The following is a 21,882-nucleotide window of genomic DNA, read 5'->3' on the forward strand; positions in this document are numbered from 1 at the left end:
TGGGCGTTTGACATCTGCAATTGCCCAACGGTGCATTTGGAATGTCTCTTTACCCGCAATGAAACAGTAATTTACAGCAGCGAAGCATGAATGTGTGCCACTGTGAATGGTTCACCCACGGTCGGCATCTCACGATCGGACATCAAGGTAGCCCCTCAGTGCACGGAATCGTGGACAGCCAAACTTCCCAAGATGCTGTGGCCACCATGGCTTACTGTGTGGGATGGGTGACAGCCAAGGGCTGTCTTCTATCTTCTGACTTCTATCCGGTGTCCGCCATGCCTGAGTTGGTAGCTCTTGGGTCGCAAGTTTCTGGGACAACTCCCACCCCGGGGCTTGAGAACAAAAATCAAGGCTGACGCTGACAGTCCAGCACTGCGGGAATGCCGCACTGTCAGAGGTTCCACCTTTCGGATGAAATGTGAAGCAGGGGCACCATCTGTTTGCTCGCCTGGATGGCACTATCTAGAAAAACTGCTGGGGAGTTAGTCCCGCTGTCCTGGCCTATATTTACCCATCAATCCACAACACGGAAACAGAACACATTAACTGGTCGTCATCATCACATTGCAGCTTGTGGAAGTTTTCCCTGCGTACATTGGAGGCTTTGCTTCCTACATGTCGACAAAGTCATTACGCTTCAGACGTACTGTAAGAGCACTTTGGGGCCCTCTGGTGGTCATGGAAAGCGATGTAACAAATGAAAGTCTTTCGTCTCTTCCTCAGATTGTACCTCCATTGAAATCAAACTTGTGTAATGGCAAAGGCCAACCACCAGATGGTGCACTTGGCCGAGTGCTGGACCCAAAGCATTAAATTCCAACTCCAGTCCAAAGACAAGGCATTGAACGAGACCCCAACAATGAACCAGCAGGTATCAAGTTTAAATTGACCAAACCTTCCATTTTCGCGCTGATATTATAATTTACAAGCAATTGTCTTTTAAAAAAACGTTTTTATAACAACCGATTCATATAGTTCATGTAATGCGTTTCAGCAAAGATAGTGGGGCAAGATTTTAATTTGGAGCGAGTAATTGACCTGCTGCCTACATCACCGAGATCTGTTTAAAATTCTTATCCTCGTGGACCCGGGTTCGACCACATGCCCAGCATGCATTGTTCCTCAGTCTCTAACTGAGCCAGTCTGTGGTTTCAGTCAACATGGGTGTGGCTTTAGCGGTTCAAAGTTTCTGATGACGAGGCCCCATGGGGCGGCGCGGTGACGCAGTGGTTCGCACTGTGACGCAGTGGTTCGCACTGCGACGCAGTGGTTCGCACCGCTATCTCACGGCATCGAGGACCCGTTTTCGATCCCGGCTCCGGGTCACTGCTCGTGTGGAGTTCACACTTCATCCCCGCATCTGCGTGGGTCTCGCTCCCCACAACCCTAAAATCTGTGCCGTCTAGGTGCATTGGCCATGCTAAATTGCCCCTCAATTGGGAAAAATATAATTGGGTACTGTCAATTTATTTTAAAAAATATTAAAATTCTCATCCTTGTTTTCAAATCCCGCCATGCACCCCGCTTTGTGTGCCTTCAAGAGAGGACTGACCAGTTCTTGACTGGGGAAGCGACCACATCACATGGAAGGCAAAACATTCCAGCAGAACTCCCCATCGGCGAGGTTCTCCGCTCCGCTGGCAGCGCACCAACGCCCGCGGGTTTCCCGACGGTATGGGCTGGCCACAATCGGTAATCCCATTGGCCGGCTGCCGGACTGGAGAATCCTACCCTTGATTCAGACTATATCCTGGCCTGGGTCCCGGCCTCCTGTTGGGGAGCCAGAGGATCATTTTCTTTGTGGAGTATTTTCTCACTACTGGTTCTCGCCGTTTTGCCTCTCCCGGGAGAAGGCCTTCTTTGGTGACGGTATCTTCAGTTACCCGTGTCCTAGGCATTGGGATTCAGGCCCCAGATCTTTCAGCCTCTCTATCCTGCTTTCCTACTTTAAGACGTTCCCTAAAATCTGTGCTCCTTTGATGTAGCCTGGGATGGTTTTCCTTGTTCGAGGCCCTATATGAATACATGTTACATAGAACATAGAACAGCACAGCACAGGCCCTTCAGCCCATTATGCTGTGCCGACCATTTACCCTAATCTTTTTTTTTATAAATTTAGAATACCCAATTAATTTTCTCCAATTAAGGGGCAATTAAATATGGCCAATTGACCTACCCTGCACATCTTTGGGTTGTGGGGGCGAAACCCACGCAGACACGGGGAGAATGTGCAAACTCCGCACGGACAGTGACCCAGAGCCGGGATCGAACCTGGGACCTCGGCGCCGTGAGGCAGCAGGGCTAACCCACTGCGCCACCGTACTGCCCTCATTTACCCTAATCTAAGATCAACCTAACCTACACTCCTTCAATTTACTGCTGTCCATGTGCCTGTCCAAGAGTCGTTTAAATGTCCCTAATGACTCAGACTCTACCACCTTTGCTGGCAGTGCATTCCACGCACCCACCACCCTCTGGAGCCTACCTCTGACATCTCCCCTATACCTTCCTCCAAAATGTTGTCCCCTCATGACAGCCATTTCCACCCTGGGGAAAAGTCTCTGGCTATCCACTCTATCCATGCCTCTCATCACCTTGTCCGACTCTTATCAATTCACCTCTCTTTCTTCTTCGCTTCAGCGTTGTTGCTGTCCGGCTTACCTCCTCGTTTCTCCATGATCCAAACAGACGGTTATAATCTCCAGGGTAGCCAATAAATTTGCCCTTGAAGAAGGCAACGTAGAAGCAGGAGGTGTAGTAATTAACGAATTGGAAGAGGAACATTTTCATGGTCAGCCGGTTCTCGTACTCAAAATGGGTTTTGGGGATCTCTGGGAAGTGAAAAAGAGAACAAACAGCGTGGTTATCACATGAAATGAAATGAAAATGGCTTATTGTCACGAGTAGGCTTCAAATGAAGTTACTGTGAAAAGCCCCTAGTCGCCACATTCCGGCGCCTGTTCGGGGAGGCTGTTATGGGAATCGAACTGTGCTGCTGGCCTGCTTGGTCTGCTTTCAAAGCCAGCGATGTAGCCCTGTGCTAAACAGCCCCTGGAGTACATGGAGTAGTTAGGAGTAGATGGAGTAGTTAGGACTACATGGAGTAGTTAGGACACCAGCTCAACGCTCCTGCAGATAAAGGAGCAGAGTATGCCATTCAGCCCCTCCAACCTGTTCTGCCATTCAATGAGTTCTAGCTGATCTGTGACCTAACTCCATGGATCCACCTTTTTAAAAAAATACCTTTAGATTGTGAAAATCTATCAATCTTCGTTTGAAAATTAACAATTGTGTAGAATTAAGTACCATTTGCAAAGGAGAATTCTACGGGTCGAATATTTCTGAATATTGGCAAAGGCCCGATAGTGGGTGGGAAAAGGGGAGTTGGAGCCACGGGCACCATTGGCGGCTCTTTCTCCATATCGTCCTAGATTTGGTTTGAACAAAATGGCAAAGGGCGAGTCCCACGAAGCCACGCTGGCTCAGCCAGAAACTTTGTCTATTTGAAGATCAGGGCATCATTTTTAAAGGTTGCCTTATCCCCATAATTCCGCCCAATCCTAAGCAGTAATTTGTCAAGGCCTACCCACCTAACCTGCACATCTTTGGACTGTGGGAGGAAGCCGGAGTACCTGGAGACACGGGGCGAACGTGCAAACTCCAGTCACCCAAGGTGGAACTGAATCCGGGTCCCTGGTGCTGTGAGGCAGCAGTGCTAACCACTGCTCATTTATTCATCTATACTGAAAAACGCTCGGCACACACATGCGCACAGTCCTGAAAACACAGGTCTAAGATTTTCCCCAGAGGTGCTCCTACTCTATTGGAATGTGTAGAGTTAGGTTCCATTTCCATTTGTAATAAAACAGAGCCTCTTTGAGGGAAATATCAGTGACCATGAAAGAAAAATGGTCTCTGTCCAGTAAAGTGCCACCGTAGATCAATCAGTCTGTTCAATGCCAAGACTTTTCTCAGGCCCTCTTCCCCAGTCTTCCATTAACTTGGGCAAAAAGCCCACTTACGCAAAAGGGTTTCTCCAAATGGTACAGCACAAAGCGAGTGGGACACAAACCTACAAGTTAACGTATGACTGCTGCCACTGAGCCAACATGGTTACTTGTGCCATCATAAAGGCAAACCCATGGGTAGATATTTAAAACAGAAAGGACTGAAGCCCTTCCGCAAGTCAGGCAGCACAAGGGGAGTGGGAATCATAGAATGGTTATAGCACAGAAGGAGGCCACCTCAACTGCTCTGTCTATGTCAGCTCTCTTTAGGAGCAACTCAGCGCGTTGTACTTCCCTAGCAGTTCCTTAATAATGAACATATCAAATAGGACGGCACAGTGGCGTGGTGGTTAGCACTGCTGTCTCACGCCGCCGAGGACCCGGGTTCGATTCCCGGGTCACTGTCTGTGTGGAGTTTGCACATTCTCCCCCTTTCGGCGTGAGTTTCACCCCCACAACCCAGGATGTGCAGGGTAGGTGGATTGGCAAAAATAATTGGGTCTTTAAATTTATTAAAAACAAGATTTAAAAAAAAATTAACTTATGAAATAGGCCATTCAGCCCTTTGAGCCTGATCCACCATTCAATAATTGAGCCTGACCCACCATTCAATAATCTATCAGTTTGTGTTTCAAATTCCACATCCCCATCTACCCCCGATAACCTTCGATTTTCTTGCCTAACGGGAATCTATCCACCTTTGCCTTAAAAATATTCAGTGACCCCACCTTCTGAGGCAGAGAGCGCCAAAGTTACACCGCCCTCTTGGGAGAAATCTCCTCATCTCTGTGCTAAAAGGGCAACCCCTCATTTTAAAAGGGTGTCCTCTAGCTTTGGACTCCCCCACAAGAGGAAACATCCTTTCCACGTCCACCTTGTCGAGAACATTCCGGATCTGATGGGCTTTAATCAAGTCACCTCCCACTTTTCTAAACTCCAGTGGAAGTGAGCCCAGCCTTTCCAACCTATCCTCAGGACAACCCGCTCATTCCGGCTATCAATCTAATCAACCTCCTCTGAACCACTGCCAACGTATTTACACCTGTTCCATTCGCCTTAACTACGTGCTGTACCTGCAGACTAACTTCTTGTGACTCACGCACTAGAACAGCCTTTGCATGTCGGAATTCTGCAGTCGTTCTCTGTTTAAGTAACTCTGCTTTTTCGAACATTTTTATTTTCTGGCTCTTTTGCAAATTCCCAGAGTGATTGACTCTCAGACAGTGCATTCCAGATCCTAATTACTTGCTGTGTATGTAGGTTGTTCCCCCGATTGCCGTTGGTTCTTTTGCTAATCACTTTAAATCGGTGTCCCCTGGTCCCTGACACTTCTGCCGATGGGAGCAATGTTCAGGACACCTCATGACTTTGAACACCTCAATCCTCTTCCCCCATCTCTTCCTGAAGGAGAACAACCCCAGCTTCTCCAATATAGCCACATGTGCAAAGACCCTCATCTCTGGAACTGTTCTTGTAAATCTTCACGTCCTTCATAAAAAGTGTGGCGTCCACAATTGGACACAGTGCTTCAGTTGAGGCCAGTGCTGTATTTTATACAGATTTATCACAGCTTCCTTGATTTCTGTTCTCTGTGCCTCTCTTTATAAAACCCAAGATCTGGTATGCTCTATTACTCCACTTTCTCAGCCCGCCCTGCAGCCTCCGATGTCTTGTGCTCACATAAACCCCAGGTATCTCTGCTCCTGCAACCTCTTTAGAATTGTGCTCATTGGTTCATATCATCTCTATTTGCTCTTTCGACAAAAATGTACCAGTTCACGCTTCTGTGATTGAATTGTATCTGCAATGTTTCTGCCCAGGGCTCTGGGCTCTGATGCAAAGGTCAGAGACACGAAACGTTAACCCTGCTTTATTTCTCCGCTGATACTGCCAGACGCTCTGAGATTTTCCAGTACTATCATTTTTTTTTATTTATTCAGTCGCAGGATGCGGAAGTCGCTGGTTAGGCCAGCATTCATTGTCCATCCCTAACTACCCTCGAGAAAGTGGTGGTGATCTGCCTTCTTGAACTGTTGTTTTTTTTAATATAAATTTAGAGTACCCAATTATTTTTTCCAATTAGGGGGCAATTTAGCATGGCCAATCCGACTATCCTGCACATCTTTGGGTTGTGGGGGTGAAACCCACGCAGACACGGGGGGAATGTGCAAACTCCACATGGACAGTGACCCAGGGCCGGGATTCGAACCCAGGTCCTCAGCGCCGTGAGGCAGCAATGCTAACCACTGTGCCATCGTGCTTCCCCTTCTTGAACTGTTGTAGTTTTTGTGGCGTAGGTACAACAGTCATTTTGGCCAACGTTAAGTCGAACATCAATTTGGTTGACTGTACTCTGAAGTGGCCTGGCAAGAGACTCAGCTGTACAAGGGATGCCCCCTATTACCATCACAGACCAAACCCCAAGAGTGGCGAGGATAATGGTCAGATGCGCCAATATTTTCTTTTAATTTTCTAAGACTGCGGGGAAAGGATACCTTGCTCCAGGAGTGATTGCACAAGGAAATAGGGATGTGGAATAAAACAAACTTTATTACCAACACAGTGTTAAGATATACTTAACATCATACCAGAAAATAGCTTGCAATTATCCCTTAAACAATGCTACTAAACACAGTGAATACAATACCCTTAACTACTATCTTTATTCCCACTCAAAAAATAAGAAATGCCATCTCAGTTCTCAATCCATTTAAATACCATTAGCACATAGGAAAATCTACTATACAGAGATGTTCTTTGAGAAAGAGTGATCTTTTGACACTGCTTTAAAGATTAGATCTGACTCCTGTCAGAACCATGAAGAAACTCTGGCTGTACATCTTCAGAAGATGCTTCTCAGTTTATTTCAGCTCCCCTTGTTCTCAGCCAAGTCTGTGTAGCTTGATAATACTGTTTAGAATTTACAGTACAGAAGGAGGCCATTTGGCCCATTGAGTTTGCACCGGCCCTTGGAAAAAGTACACATAAACCCCACCTCCACCCTATCCCCATAACCCAGTAACCCCTCGTCACCTTTTTTTTGGACACTAATTTAGCAATTTAGCATGGCCAATCCACCTAACCTGCACATCTTTGGGCTGTGGGAGGAAACCGGAGCACCCGGAGGAAACCCATGCAGACACGGGGAGAACGTGCAGTCTCCGCACACAGTGACCCAAGCCAGGAATCGAACCTGGGATCCTGGAGCTGTGAAACAACAGTGTTAACCACCGTGCTGCCCCCTCGTTACTGTTACTGATACGTTAATCTCTTTTAAATGAATTTCAGTGAGAAAAAACTGCCTGGCCTCTGGTCACAGCTTCATCTATAACTCTGCTGACACCTGCAAAATGCCTGATAACTTTGCACCTCCCAGTAATGACATCATCTTGCCAAGTTGAAATCTAATTAACTCCACCAGGAATCCCCTTAATCCAAACAAAACTGCATTAGCCCAAGCTTTTTAGGATGGTTTCATTACACCGCCAGCTCCCAAAACCTTTGCTGTCTTTCAAACCAGGAGTTCTTTTAAAACGTGACTGCAGCAGTTATGCACACACTAACCCAGACTTTTAAGCCATACTGCATCAAATAAGTATAACACAATATAGCTGAAATTCCTACATTCATCACACGCCCCACCCCGCAATCTCATCAATGAATAAAAAAGAATCCCATTACCTTTCAACAGAACAAACTAAATTAAATAATTGGCGTCGTGCATTAAACATTTCAGTAAAATTTCAGTAAGGAACAGGCTCTGGTGGAGAATGTAAAATGCAGAGCTTTACCAAGGTCCGTGATCCAGATTGCCACCTTCTCGTAGAAGAAGTTGAGAATCATGATGATGATGAAGTTCAGTATGGAGGCTGTGACAGATGTGACCATCTGGGGTGTAAAGAATGTACCGATGTATTTAACCTTCCTCATATTCACGGTGATCTTGGCAAAGGAGGCGTACATTGAGAGGCGGTACACTATAACCGCAACGATGCAGATCAGGATTAAAAAGATCTGTGAAAAGGTAAACATTGGAAGTACAATTGAAGCCACTGAACGGAAAAGAGAATAATCGCGGCTAGTATTTGTCCAATCCCCAACTCGACTGGACTGATAACAACTTTCACGTGTTGCACACTCGAAAATTTTGATTTGGCATGGTCAGATAATTGTGGGTTCTAACCTCACTCCAGGACGTAAGAGCTACTGTTATCAGTTTAAGATTTATTTTGTTCAGAGCTTATATTCTCTGTCCTTATCTGGGAAATGTACTTATTAAAACCTGAATCCTGTCAGAAGCATGCAGAAACTCTTCCAGTATGTCTTGATGCTTGTTTGGAAAACTGGTACAGACACAATGGGCCAAATGGCCTCCTTCTACACTGTAACAATTCTGTATGTGCAAACTGGAAATTTTGCAATGTGCTTTTATATATTGAGCACTGACACCATAAACGGAGGTAGTGAGGAATTACTGATGTTGTGAGGAATTACTGAGCCGATTAAATAAATAGACGCCGGTGAGTGAGAATGGAAACGTGGAGAGGTGAAAAACCAACATTATCACACTGACCTTCTGCTCCCGAGACTCCAGGGGGACTGAATATTGGGGTGGGTTGGCTCTCATGCAACAGGTGGAAAATGCATTTCTTCACTTGTCCAGTTTTACCCCCGCAATGCTTTAAAACCGAACGTTAACATCTTATAATAATCTTTCTTGCCACAAGTAGGCTTACATTAACTGCAATGCAGTTACTGTGAAAATCCCCTAGTCGCCACATTCCAGCACCTGTTCGAGAACACAGAGGGAGAATTCAGAATGTCCAATTCACCTAACCTGCACATTTTTGGACATGTGGGAGGAAACCGGAGCACCCGGAGGAAACCCACGCAGACACGGGGAGACAGTACAGACTCTGCACAGACAGTGACCCAAGCTTGGAATCGAACCCGGGTCCCTGGCACTGTGAAGCAACACTGCTAACCACTGTGCTACTGGAGGGGCTGCTGAGAAAAAAGTGGAGCCACTGGGATGCAGTGGATGGGAGGAGAAGTCGCCACACCTGGAAAGGAAACTAGATGTCAGTGTAGTTAACAATAAACAAGTAATTCAAAGCACCACTCACCCAAAACAAGACTGTAGCTCCCGACAGACACGAGCGTAATGCCTGGTTTGATATTGGGATGTAAGGTTCCATTTCCTGAAACAGGTTAACATGTGTTAACACAGAGCAAAAACAAGAGCATCCCCAATTGCGATCATGTTACACAGGCCACTGAAATCTCTGCCCACCATCCAGTGTATCTGAAATCAGACACTTGACAAACAAATAAATATAACATGCTATCCGCTTGGAAAGTTTCAGGTCAGGCTTCTACCAATCTGTGGAATTTCAACAAAAATCCATCACTTTCAGAATTCAAGCCGTTTTCATAAACACAGGTAATGGAGGAAGACTTATTTTAGGTAAAGGGACTCGAGGTGTAATAGTGTAACCTCACCACACACATTTCGAAGAGAATTCCTTTCACACACTCTTTATCGATACAAGTACACCCAGAACATAGGGGGGCAGTGGGACCAGAAATATGGAGTTGAGACTTCTTCCAAAACGAAAAGCAAACAAAAAAGAAATGCTGATTTTGGGAAACTAAAAACCAGTTCATGCTGGATTGGCTCCGTGGGGCAGGCACCTTTCTGTGGAGTGGACAGACGCAAGGTAATGTTTCAGAAGGAAACGGTTCCAAAAATGAAAGAGTGTCTGTGCCCAAACAGGAACTGATCTGTTCACCCTGGTGATCATGTGGCTATTGGGTTTTGACACGCGTGAACAATTGTTGGTGAATTGATTGCGTGGTTTTGAACTAATAATCTGGAAATTTGATTGCATGTCCAGGGGAGGACGAAAGTGGACACGTTTTGCAAATGCTACTCCTGAATGACATTCCTGAATTGGCCTGCAGGACACTGTGCAATTTGCAAAGTGAATGGGGCTTAAAGGTGATCACCTCCAATTAGCCGCCTGTTAGGCTCCGTGAGGAATTTGTTAATGAGCTGGAGTGGGACAAAGGGAAATCTTCAAAGCTGAGAACAGGAGGAGCGAGCAATGTGGAGCATGTTAGTGCACAGACAGTCAGTGATAGCACAGCAGTTACTGATTTGCGCTGGTGATTTGAAGTTTCGAAGGGAAATTCTAACGGAGGTGCTGACACTGTGGAAACAGCACCCCCCCCCTGGCGATTCTCCAGGCCCCGATAGGCCGGGCGGCCGCCCGTTTCCGGCCAGTCCCGTCGGCGTGGATTAGACAAGGTCCATCCCGGCGGGACCTGGCTTTGGGGGCGGCCTGCGGAGTCCTCTGGGGGGTGGGGGGGCGCAGGGGATCCGGCCCCGGGGGGGGGGGGCCCGCGATTGGGGCCCACTGATCTGCAGGCAGGCCTGTGCCGTGGGGTTACTCTTTCCCTCCACGTCGGCCTGTGCTAGGCTCCGCGATGGCCGGCGCGGAGAAAACCCCCCCCTGTGCATTCACAGGGATCAAGTGAGCGGTTCTGCGCATGCGCCAACACACGCTGGCGCTCCTGCGCATGCGGCAACTCGCGCCGGCTGGCGGAGGGCCTTCGGTGCTGGTTGGCGTGGCGCCAACCACATCAAGCGCCGGCCTAGCCCTCCGAAGTGCGGAGGATTCCGCAGCTTCCGGACGGCTTGACGCTGGAGTGGTTCACGCCACTCTTTGGCGCTGGTACGGCCCGCCCGCCGATTGCGGGAGAATCCCGACCCAGGTCATTATTGCATTGCCTCTTGGTATGTATGAAATTGGCATGTTCTGCATTACATTCCAGAGAATATCTTAGGCTGGACTGAATTTCAATAAAATAAACACATCTTCGAGATCGAATGGTGTTGAGAAGTTTCTGAAGCATTGGTCTTCCATGATTTATAACTTTTCAACACATGTTGGCCTTTGTACTGCATTTTGTGACCTGTGGGTGACCCTGTAGGTCAGACCCTATCGACCACACAGCAAGTTTCCATCTTTCCACAAGAGAAGGTTTCGCAGTGTTTTTAACCAGCCTTCACCCAGCCAATTGCGTGACCATAAACACCGGGTCCCGGAGGAAGAGGAAGGTATTTTGTGACCCGTTAGGCTGTCCAATGTGAAATGGTTTCACCTTGAGGAAGGACGACATGCAGTGGGATCGGTTAAGTTTCCAAATTAACATCGCCAGCAAACTACTTTAGCGGCAGCTGGTAACACTATTCAACAAATTGGCCAGACAACTGATTCACATTTGATCAGGACAACTAAAGCTGTCACTCCCCCGATTGTCCTCCCATTAACGTTGATGTACCAAAAACAGCCATTATGGTACCCTCAGTTCCCAACCAATGCCCCTACAGAAGCTCCTTCATGTCGCAGTCACCCACAGCAAAGCTGAAGATGTCATGTTTTGTCCGCTAACCGCACCTGAGTGATTGGGTTTCTCTTGGTGTGAGTGCACTTCGCCTCGTACTCTGGGCGTAACTGGAGTTGTTGCTGTTCCTCTTCAAAGTCCACCAGGTCCCACTCATACTCAAGCTTGGCCTGTCGCCGCTTCCACAACTCCAGAAACAGAGTGACTGTTCAAGGGACAGAAAGGGGAAGTTATGTAACAAAGATTTGAAAACTGCATTTTCCAGTACCTTTCATTGCGCAGATTCACCGACAGATGCAACCAGGGTAGAGTCAAGGCTTTCACTGCACTTACGCGCTGTGACTAACGTAGGCGATACCAGATCAATGGACCGACTGGCTGAAATTCTCCGTCCGCTCACGCCGACGGGATACTCCAGGGCGGGGCGCTGCAGCGAATGAAGTTCTGGCTGAGCGCCAAATGCACCGTTCTCGCCGGCAGCGGTGATGGGGGAGTGGGGGGGGGGGGGGGGGGGGGGGGGGGGGGGCGTACTCGGATCGGGAACTCACGGCCACAGTTTTGTTTCGGTTTTAGGTTAACCAACTGCAACAACAAATGGCACTCACCCCAAATTCCCATAAAAACAGCAAAGAACAAAGTGGCTGCGTTGTCAAACAGGTGAGAATTCTGTGGCAAAAGAAAGAAGATTTGAAAATGACAATCTTTCTCCAGCATTGCAACATTGATTAGATTAGCCAGTTTTCGTACAGACACCACAGGCGCAGAATGTTTTCCATTTGCCTTTTTAAAAAAACAATAGATTACCCTTTTACAAATGTAAACTCTAATCACCCCCTCAGTTTGTGCAGTCAAGTGGTACACAAGTCTGCCAATGTTTCACTTGGGAAGGGGAAAGACACCAGGTTTAGGGGTTGAGAGCAAGGTGTGTCCACACCTCGATTTATTTGCTTTTTCAGGGGGAGTGAATGTTAGAGACAAGGCCAACAACTATTGCCCATCCCTAATTGCCCTTGAGAAGTTGGTGGTGCGCCACATTTTTGAAGCGCTGGAGTCCATCTCGCGTAGGCACACCCACAATGAGGTTAGGAAGGCCGTTCCTGGATTCTGGCTCTGTAACAATGCTTTTGCTCCAAGTCAGTGCGGTGAGTGTTTTGGAGGGGAACTTGCAGCTGGTTGTGTACGGTTTTGATCTCCCTATCCGAGGAAATATATACTTTCCACAGAGAGTTTGCAATGAAGGTTCATCTCTGAGAAGGTGGGATTGTCATCTGAGGGAGTTTGATGAGGTTGGATCTGCATTCACCAGAGTTTAGGACAATGTGAGGCGAGCTCAATGAAGCATACAGGATTCTTAAAGGACTCAACAGGGTAGATGCAGGTTACAGAGGGACATAGATAAGCTGCAGAGCTGGGCTGAGAGGTGGCAAATGGAGTTTAATGTGGAGAAGTGTGAGGTGATTCACTTTGGAAAGAATAACAGGAATGCGGAATATTTGGCTAATGGTAAAATTCTTGGTAGTGAGGATGAGCAGAGGGATCTCGGTGTCCATGTACATAGATCCCTGAAAGTTGCCACCCAGGTTAATAGGGTTGTGAAGAAGGCCTATGGTGTGTTGGCCTTTATTGGTAGAGGGATTGAGTTCCGGAGCCATGAGGTCATGTTGCAGTTGTACAAAACTCTAGTACGGCCGCATTTGGAGTATTGCGTACAGTTCTGGTCGCCTCATTATAGGAAGGACGTGGAAGCTTTGGAACGGGTGCAGAGGAGATTTACCAGGATGTTGCCTGGTATGGAGGGAAAATCTTATGAGGAAAGGCTGATGGACTTGAGATTGTTCTCGTTAGAGAGAAGAAGGTTAAGAGGTGACTTAATAGAGGCATACAAAATGATCAGAGGGTTAGATAGGGTGGACAGCGAGAGCCTTCTCCTGCGAATGGAGGTGGCTAGCACGAGGGGACATAGCCGTAAATTGAGGGGTAATAGATATAGGACAGAGGTCAGAGGTGGGTTTTTTTACGCAAAGAGTGGTGAGGCCGTGGAATGCCCTACCTGCAACAGTAGTGAACTCGCCAACATTGAGGGCATTGAAAAGTTTATTGGATAAGCATATGGATGATAAGGGCATAGTGTAGGTTAGATGGCCTTTAGTTTTTTTTCCATGTCGGTGCAACATCGAGGGCCGAAGGGCCTGTACTGCGCTGTATCGTTCTATGTTCTATGCAGGAAGAATGTTTTCCCTGTCTGGAGGAGGGCAAGTGGTGGGGGATTTGGGAGGTGGGGGGTGGTCTAGAATTTTTTTTCAATTGAATTTAAATTACACCAACTACAATGGTGGGATTCAAACCTGGGTGTCCAGATTATTACCCTGAGTCTCTGGATTATTAGTCCTGTGGCAATGCCACTGTGCCATTGCCTCCCTGGAACACCGTCTCGTCACAGTACATCACCCCACCACGGTACACTACCCCACCACGGTACATCACCCCACCACGGTACACTACCCCACCACGGTACACTACCCCACCACGGTACATCACCCCTCCACGGTACATCACCCCTCCACGGTACATCACCCCTCCACGGTACATCACCCCACCACGGTACATCACCCCACCACGGTACATCACCCCACCACGGTACATCACCCCACCACGGTACATCACCCCACCACGGTACATCACCCCACCACGGTACATCACCCCTCCACGGTACATCACCCCACCACGGTACATCACCCCTCCACGGTACACTACCCCATCACGGTACACTACCCCACCACGGTACATCACCTCACCACGGTACACTACCCCACCACGGTACATCACCTCACCACGGTACATCACCCCACCACGGTACATCACCCCACCACGGTACATCACCTCACCACGGTACATCACCCCACCACGGTACATCACCTCACCACGGTACACTACCCCACCACGGTACATCACCTCACCACGGTACATCACCCCACCACGGTACACCACCCCACCACGGTACACCACCCCACCACGGTACACCACCCCACCACGGTACATCACCTCACCACGGTATACCACCCCACCACGGTACACCACCCCACCACGGTACAGCACCCCACCACGGTACATCACCTCACCACGGTACATCACCCCACCACGGTACATCACCCCTCCATGGTACATCACCCCACCACGGTACATCACCCCTCCACGGTACACCACCCCACCATGGTACATCACCCCACCACGGTATATCACCCCACCACGGTACATCACCCCACCACGGTACATCACCCCACCATGGTACATCACCCCTCCACGGTACATCACCCCACCATGGTACATCACCCCACCACAGTACACCGCATCATTACGGTACACTTCCTCACCCTGGTACACTGCAACACCACGGTGCATCACCTCATTATGGTACACCAAATCATTATGGTACACTTCCTTACACTGGTACACTGCCTCACCATGGTATACTGCCTCACCCTGGTATAATGCTTTACCACGGTACACCAAATCATTATGGTACACTTCCTCACCCTGGTACACTGCCTCACCATGGTACACTTTCTCACCATGGTACACCACCTCACCACGGTATACCACCTCAGAATAAGGGGCAGACCTTTTTGGACTGAATTCAAAAAAGACATTCAAATTTCCACGCTTAGAAGCTGAATCATATTGCCAGTTTAACCAATCCTTAGGTCACCGATCACAGTTTCAGTTGGTCTGAATTGTTATTATTTCTTAATTTATCAGATTGTGAAATTTTAAAATCAACAAGTCTAAATGTGCCGCGTGTCTACACCACATGACTTCTGTTAATAATGCCAAAGCATAATCTCCAAGTACTATATCAATTCATCATGTATATAAATAACCAATATACTATCAATATAAATCTGTGCTGACCTTTCTTTTGGTCTGACCGAAGGAGTTTTGAATTTGTACCGTATGGAAAGCTATCGCATCAAAGTCTACGTCCCAAATCATCCCCAAAATGAGGTAATTGAGTGGGGCTTTAGCTGGAAGGGGCACTGCCAAGGTGCCAAGCTGGCATTTTTTGCACGGTGGTGATCGGGCTGGGGGAGCGGCACTTTGCGGGTTTCAGGGGAGCCTGGGGACCCCCTTATAGTGAGCTGGGGTTTGGGAGGGATTGGAGCTCGAAACGCCATTTAAAAATGGGTGAAAGGTTATCGGCGGGGGGGGGGGGGGGGGTGGTTTAGGCAGGAACGAGGGGGTTATGTTACAATCAGTCAACCATGATCGCATTGAGTGGTGGGGCAGGTACGAGGGGCATGCCTTTGCCCTGAACCCGTCTGCTGTAATGTGCAGCTGGAAGGATCGTGAAGGGCATTGCTTTGTCAGCTACATTATTTGGAATTGTAGTTCCCTCTGTTCAAAGCTAACGCACCTTGGTTGATTCGCAGGTGGTATTCAGTCTCCAGAAGTCACAACCGTCACACAGGGGGCACATGATGATTTTCCCACCCAATTCAGCGTCGCAGATCTCTTCACTAGGAGAAGGATGGGAAAACTGGTCATTAAACCCCCCCTCGGCAGACCTCATTCATAATTTCAATTCGAAAACACATTGCGTTGGAGAAACAAAAGAAAGCTCATCATTTAACTTCATATTTTCACGTTTCTCTTTAGTCAAGGATCATTCCGGTACAGAAACAAAAGGAGTGTCCGTTCGTTAATTTTCTGGTGCTCACAGCCCCCTCAATCCGTGCTAGCCTCACCAAGGACGGACCCTATGGGCGGGATTCTCTGGGAATCGGCGGGGTGGGCAGAAACGGCGCAGTGGAGTGGCGGGAACCACTCCGGTGTCGGGCTGCACCAAAGGTGCGCAATCCTTCGCACATTCAGGAGCCAGGACAGCGCCGGAGTGGTTTGCGACCCGCCGCCCGGCGTGGAAGGCCTTTGGCGCCACACCAGCCGGGGCCGAAAGGACTCCGCCAGCCGGCGCGGGTCCGCGCATGCACGGGAGCATCAGCGTCTGCTGACGTCATCCCCGCGCATGCGCAGGGGGATTCACCTTCGCGCCGGCTATTGAGGAGACATACACGGCCGGCGCGTAGGAATAGAGTGCCCCCATGGCACAGGCCCGCCCGCGGATCGGTGGGCCCCGACCACGGGCCAGGCCACCATGGAGGCGCCTCCCGGGGCCAGATCCCCCCGCGACCCCCCAAGAACCCTGGGGTCCGCCGGCGCTGTCAGGTCCCGCCGGGAAGGGACCAACTCCAATTTACACCGGCGGGATCGGCATAGAACGTGCGGGACTTCGGCCCATCGCGGGCCGGAGAATTGCCGGGGGGGCTGCTGCCAGCGGCCGCCGACCAGCGCGGCAGGGATTCACGCCGACCCTCGGCGATTCTCCGACCCCCCGCCGGTCGGAGAATCCCGCCCCTGGATGTCCCTGACAATGGTGTCAGGTGTCCCCATCCTCCCCATTCCAAACAGTTTTGATTGCCACCTGTCAGAAGTGACACCGTTCCCAACAACACCAGGTAGGAGTCAAGAGTTGAAATGTGCGAATGAGACCCAGGTGTTTGAACCTCCTGGTCCATACTCTGGGCTTCGGACATGACACTATCAGCCACAGTCCCAGATATGAAATGGGACTTACAGGGGGGTGATTTTGCAACCCCCCCTCCCCCCCCCCAAAGTCCTCCGTCAGTGAGAACGGCTACACGGGCGCAAAATCCCGCGACAATCGGGAAACGGAATTCTCCCTGACAAGATCGAATTTCCCTATTTTCATTTTCATTCGGTTGTTTGAATACATTTACATACATAATTGATTTCAGTAGTGACCCCGCCCCTCATAGATCTGTAACAGTATGAATCAGTCGAGGGGATTCCTTGAGGGTGCAAAGACAAGTATCGTCCCTGGAGGCCAACTGTGCCAAGGGGCAGTAGCGGGATGGACCCCATTGGGGGGCATAGTTTGCGTTTTGTTTGTTTGGGGGGGGGGGGGGAGCCACCGATGCTGATGGTGGTTCGAGGGTGTGAGAGTGTCTCTGATGCTGATGCTGGGGATGGCATGCGTGGAGAGCCCTTGATAATTGAGAGGGGGCGGGGGGGATGGCAAGTCCGTAGGGGTTGTGGTGGTTGGGGGGATATTTTCTGTTCTCCGATCTGTGTTGAACGGCCTCGCTGGCTGCACCAGGCCTCGCCCCACCTTAATCATAGAATTTACAGTGCAGAAGGAGGCCATTTGGTCCATCGAGTCTGCACCGGTCCTCGGAGAGCAGACCCTACTCGAGCCCACACCTCCACCCCATCCCCGTAACCCCACCTAACATTTGGGACATTTGGGAGCGATTTAGCATGGCCAACCCCACCTAACCCGCACGTCTTTGGACTGTGGGAGGAAACCGGTGCATCCGGAGGAAACCCACGCAGACACGGGGAGAACGTGCAGACTCCGCACAGTCAACTGAAGCCGGGAATGAACCCGGGTCATTGGTTCTGTGAAGCAGTTGTGCTAACCACTGTGCCACCATGACACCCCTACCTGAATATCTGGAAACTAAATATATTTTGGCAGATTTTTAAATTTAAACACAGCAAGTTAGTTAGGAAACGGCTTAAATTTCAGTCTTAAGCTGCGTTGCATTGTCAAGGGGGGGGGGCTCAGGTTGTATTCCCTTGCAAGAGGACAAGAGAGCGTTGCTCCTTGTTGAAGTGTTATCCATTCAAAACAAAACAGGGAAGCTTACCTCCACACATTTCCATCTTTGGTAATACAGCCATACAGGAAGCAAATAAATCCGACGGCTCCTGCAATTCCCAACATTTCAGTGTAAAATCCAAGCCAGGCAAAATATATCCCAATCTTCTCTCCATAGTACTTTCTGGAGGGTAAATATAGAGAAGTTATATAAACTCGATTCTGAAAGCAGAATTATAATAATAATAATAATCGCTTATTGTCACGAGTAAGCTTCAATGAAGTTACTGTTTGGGGAGGCTGGAACAGGATTTGAACCTGCGCTGCTGGTCTTGTTCTGCATTACATCATAGAATTTACAGTGCAGAAGGAGGCCATTCGGCCCATCGAGTCTGCACCGGCTCTTGGAAAGAGCACCCTACCCAAGGTCAACACCTCCCCTATCCCAATAACCCAGTAACCCCACCCAACACTAAGGGCAATTTTGGACACTAAGGGCAATTTAGCATGGCCAATCCACCTAACCTGCACATCTTTGGACTGTGGGAGGAAACCGGAGCACCCGGAGGAAACCCACGCACACGGGGAGGATGTGCAGACTCCGCACAGAAAGTGACCCAAGCCGGAATCGAACCTGGGACCCTGGAGCTGTGAAGCCATTGTGCTATCCACAATGCTACCGTGCTGCCTACAAGCTAGCTGTTTAGCCCACTGTGCTAAACCAGTCCCTATCCACTAATGAATATTCTCACGCCCATTGAGAGACAATCTCTTCAAAACTGGAGTCCCGGTTATTAGTCAGGCAAAGATTCCGACTTAAGTTGAGGAACTTGAAAGATCGGCCCTTTCTTAAGAGGTGAAATCACTAAACTCGTAATCTGGGAGCCCAGGCTCTCCTCTGGTTATTAGGCTCGCTCTGCCTTTATGGAAATCTCTTCCAGCTACACTGCAATATCTGTCAGATTGTCCCGCACTCTCTGTTCTGATGAAGAACCAAACGGACTCGAAACGTTAACTCTCTTCTCTCTCCCGACAGACCCGCTGAGTTTTTGCTGCATTTTCTGGTCGTTAATGCTGGGGCTGGTGGAATTTAATTTCATTTTCAAAATCTGGAATAATAAAGTTAGTCCCGGTAATGGTACCGTGAACCGAACCCTCGAGTGTCAACAAAAAACCCCATCTGAATCACGAATGCCCTTTTGGGAAGGAAATCGCCCGTCCTTACCTGGGCCGGCTCACAGGTGACTTCAGACCCACTGCAATGTGATTTACTCTTAACGACCTCCGGAAATGATCTAGCGGACCATTCAATAATTGGGCAATTCGGGATGGACAACAAATGCTGGCCCATTTTAAAATAATTTTAAAAAAAAATCAAATCCATAGAATTCCGACAGTGCAGAAGGGGGCCATTTGGCCCAGCGGGTCTGTAGTGACTCTCTGAAAGAGCACTCTACCTAGTCCCACGACCCTGCCCTAGCCCCGTAATCCCTCCTGAACCTGCACATCTTGGACACGAAGGTGCAGTTTATCATGGCCAATCCACCTAACCTACATACCTTTGGACTGTGGGAGGAAACTGGAGCACCCGGAGGAAACCCATGCAGACACGGGGAGAACATGCAAACGCCACGCAGTCACCCGAGGCTGGAATTGAATCCGGTCTCTGGCGCTGTGAGGCAGCAGTGCTAACCACTGTGCCACCATGCTGCCAATTAGGCTGCACAACTGAGGCTTCGCTACAGGGGAACATCAATCAAAACTCAAAGGTGGTAAGGAGGAAAACCACGTACTTGACTCTTAGTCGTCTATGATGTGGCCGTGTTCAGCTGTAAAAGCAATCTTACGAAGAGAAATAACCAATAACCATGGCCATTCTTTTTGTTGGAGCAAATACACAGTCACTGGGCTAAATCGCTGGCTTTTAAAGCAGACCAAGGCGGCCAGCAGCACGGTTCGATTCCCGTCCCAGCCTCCCCGGACAGGCGCCTGAATGTGGCGACTACGGGCTTTTCACAGTAACTTCATTGAAGCCTACTCGCAACAATAAGCGATTTTCATTTTTCATTTCACATGATGAGGAGATTTTATTTTTAAAAGGAAGTCAAAGAACAAAAGAAAGAATAATAGAGAAATATGGGACTGATCAATAGGAGCCAGTGCAGGCCAGCAGCACGGTTCGATTCCCGTACCAGCCTCCCCGGACAGGCGCCTGAATGTGGCGACTACGGGCTTTTCACAGTAACTGTGAAGCAACAGTGCTAACCACTGTGTTGCTATGCCGCCTGATTATAAAATGAGAAAAAAGGCTGGTGTAAATCCCATTCTTGAAAGTGTATTATTTCACTCTGCACATATTATGGCCGTCAATTGCCTTTTAAAGAGCACAACTAGCTGATTTACACAGAGCCAGCAGGCTCCCAACGTCCAGACCTGCCCGTGAACTATATTATCCCAGACTGGCACGATGATGCCAGAAACACAACCTGGTGTCTTTCTGCCTGATAATACGTTGGGCTCATGCATGTTTCGGGAGGGAATCACTCCGGCCATGTTGTGAAAACAAGTATGAACCAAATGGAAGGATGGTTCAACACTGGCCAATTTTATGTTCAACCTTCTATTCCTGGCTCCAATGTGTGAGTTGGCTTCTTTTACTTTATTTTGTTAGAGTGTTACCTTCCGTTTTCTATGACTCCAGAAACCTATCACCAGGATAAAGGAGCAGAGCTAGCTCTGAAACCCCAGCATTGCTTCTGTCCAGCTCCCGAGCCACCCCCTCCGAGAATACAAACTAAACTAGTAGCAAGGTGAAAGCTCAGTAAAACCTGTGATAGAAGGACCAGGGCAGCAGATACCTGGGTACTCCACCGCCTGGAGGTTCCCCTCCAAGCCACTCACCATCCTGACTTGGAAATTTATCGCCGTTTCTTCACTGTCACTGGGTCAAAATCCTGGCACTCCCTCCCTAACAGCACTGTTGGTGTACCTACAGCAGGTGTTTACAGAGGTTCAAGAAGGCAGCTGACCATCACCTTCTCAGGGGCAATTAGAAATGGACAACAAATACTGACCGAGCCGGCCATACCAATGACACCCACATCCCATAAAACAAATATAGAAAAAAAACAGAGGAAAAATGAGAAAATTATCAGCAGGAACAAGAAGTTGTGAATGATTAACAGAAAAGGATCAACTCCAAGGTCAACTGCAAACTAGTGATCATGGTTTGTCGAGGTCACATGTTGTACTTGGAGGGGAGGTCAAGAGGATTTTCTAATCAGACACCAGTGACCCAGGTCCAATTGCTCTCTTTCTCATTGCATTTCCACCTGGCACTGTTGTCTATCAAGGTCAACAGTGCGGGTTCAATTCCCGTACTGGCTGAGGTTAGTCATGAAGTTTTCTGAACTTTGCCCCTTGCCTGAGGTGTGGTGACCCTCAGGTTAAACCACCACCAGTCAGCTCCCCCCTTCAAAGGGGAAACCAGCCTAGGTCATAAGAACATACAAGAACATAAGAATTAGGAGTAGGCCATCTGGCCCCTCAAGCCTGCTCCGCCATTCAATGAGATCATGGCTGATCTTTTGTGGACTCAGCTCCACTTTCCGGCCCGGAACACCGTAACCCTTAATCCCTTTATTCTTCAAAAAACTATCTACCTTTATCTTAAAAACATTTAATGAAGGAGCCTCAACTGCTTCACTGGGCAAGGAATTCCATAGATTCACAACCCTTTGGGTGAAGAAGTTCCTCCTAAACTCAGTCCGAAATCTATTTCCCCTT

The 21,882-nt window shown here is 48.7% G+C and overlaps 1 protein-coding gene across 9 annotated transcripts in view; it reads right to left on the minus strand.

Moving 5' to 3' along the window:
* The window catches only part of ano5a (anoctamin 5a), a 202,902-nt gene that overhangs the window by 23,557 nt on the left and 157,463 nt on the right, over window positions 1–21,882 (minus strand). For all 9 annotated transcript variants that reach the window (XM_038808347.1, XM_038808344.1, XM_038808342.1 and 6 more), the window contains 7 exons: window positions 18,146–18,280; window positions 15,832–15,934; window positions 12,026–12,086; window positions 11,474–11,625; window positions 9,137–9,211; window positions 7,802–8,024; window positions 2,665–2,834 (listed from right to left, as the gene is read on the minus strand). In XM_038808347.1, the coding sequence (XP_038664275.1) occupies window positions 2,665–2,834; window positions 7,802–8,024; window positions 9,137–9,211; window positions 11,474–11,625; window positions 12,026–12,086; window positions 15,832–15,934; window positions 18,146–18,280 (919 nt within the window). The remainder of the gene's footprint in view (window positions 1–2,664; window positions 2,835–7,801; window positions 8,025–9,136; window positions 9,212–11,473; window positions 11,626–12,025; window positions 12,087–15,831; window positions 15,935–18,145; window positions 18,281–21,882) is intronic.

Source organism: Scyliorhinus canicula, chromosome 9, assembly GCF_902713615.1.
Source record: "Scyliorhinus canicula chromosome 9, sScyCan1.1, whole genome shotgun sequence".
NCBI lineage: Eukaryota > Metazoa > Chordata > Chondrichthyes > Carcharhiniformes > Scyliorhinidae > Scyliorhinus > Scyliorhinus canicula.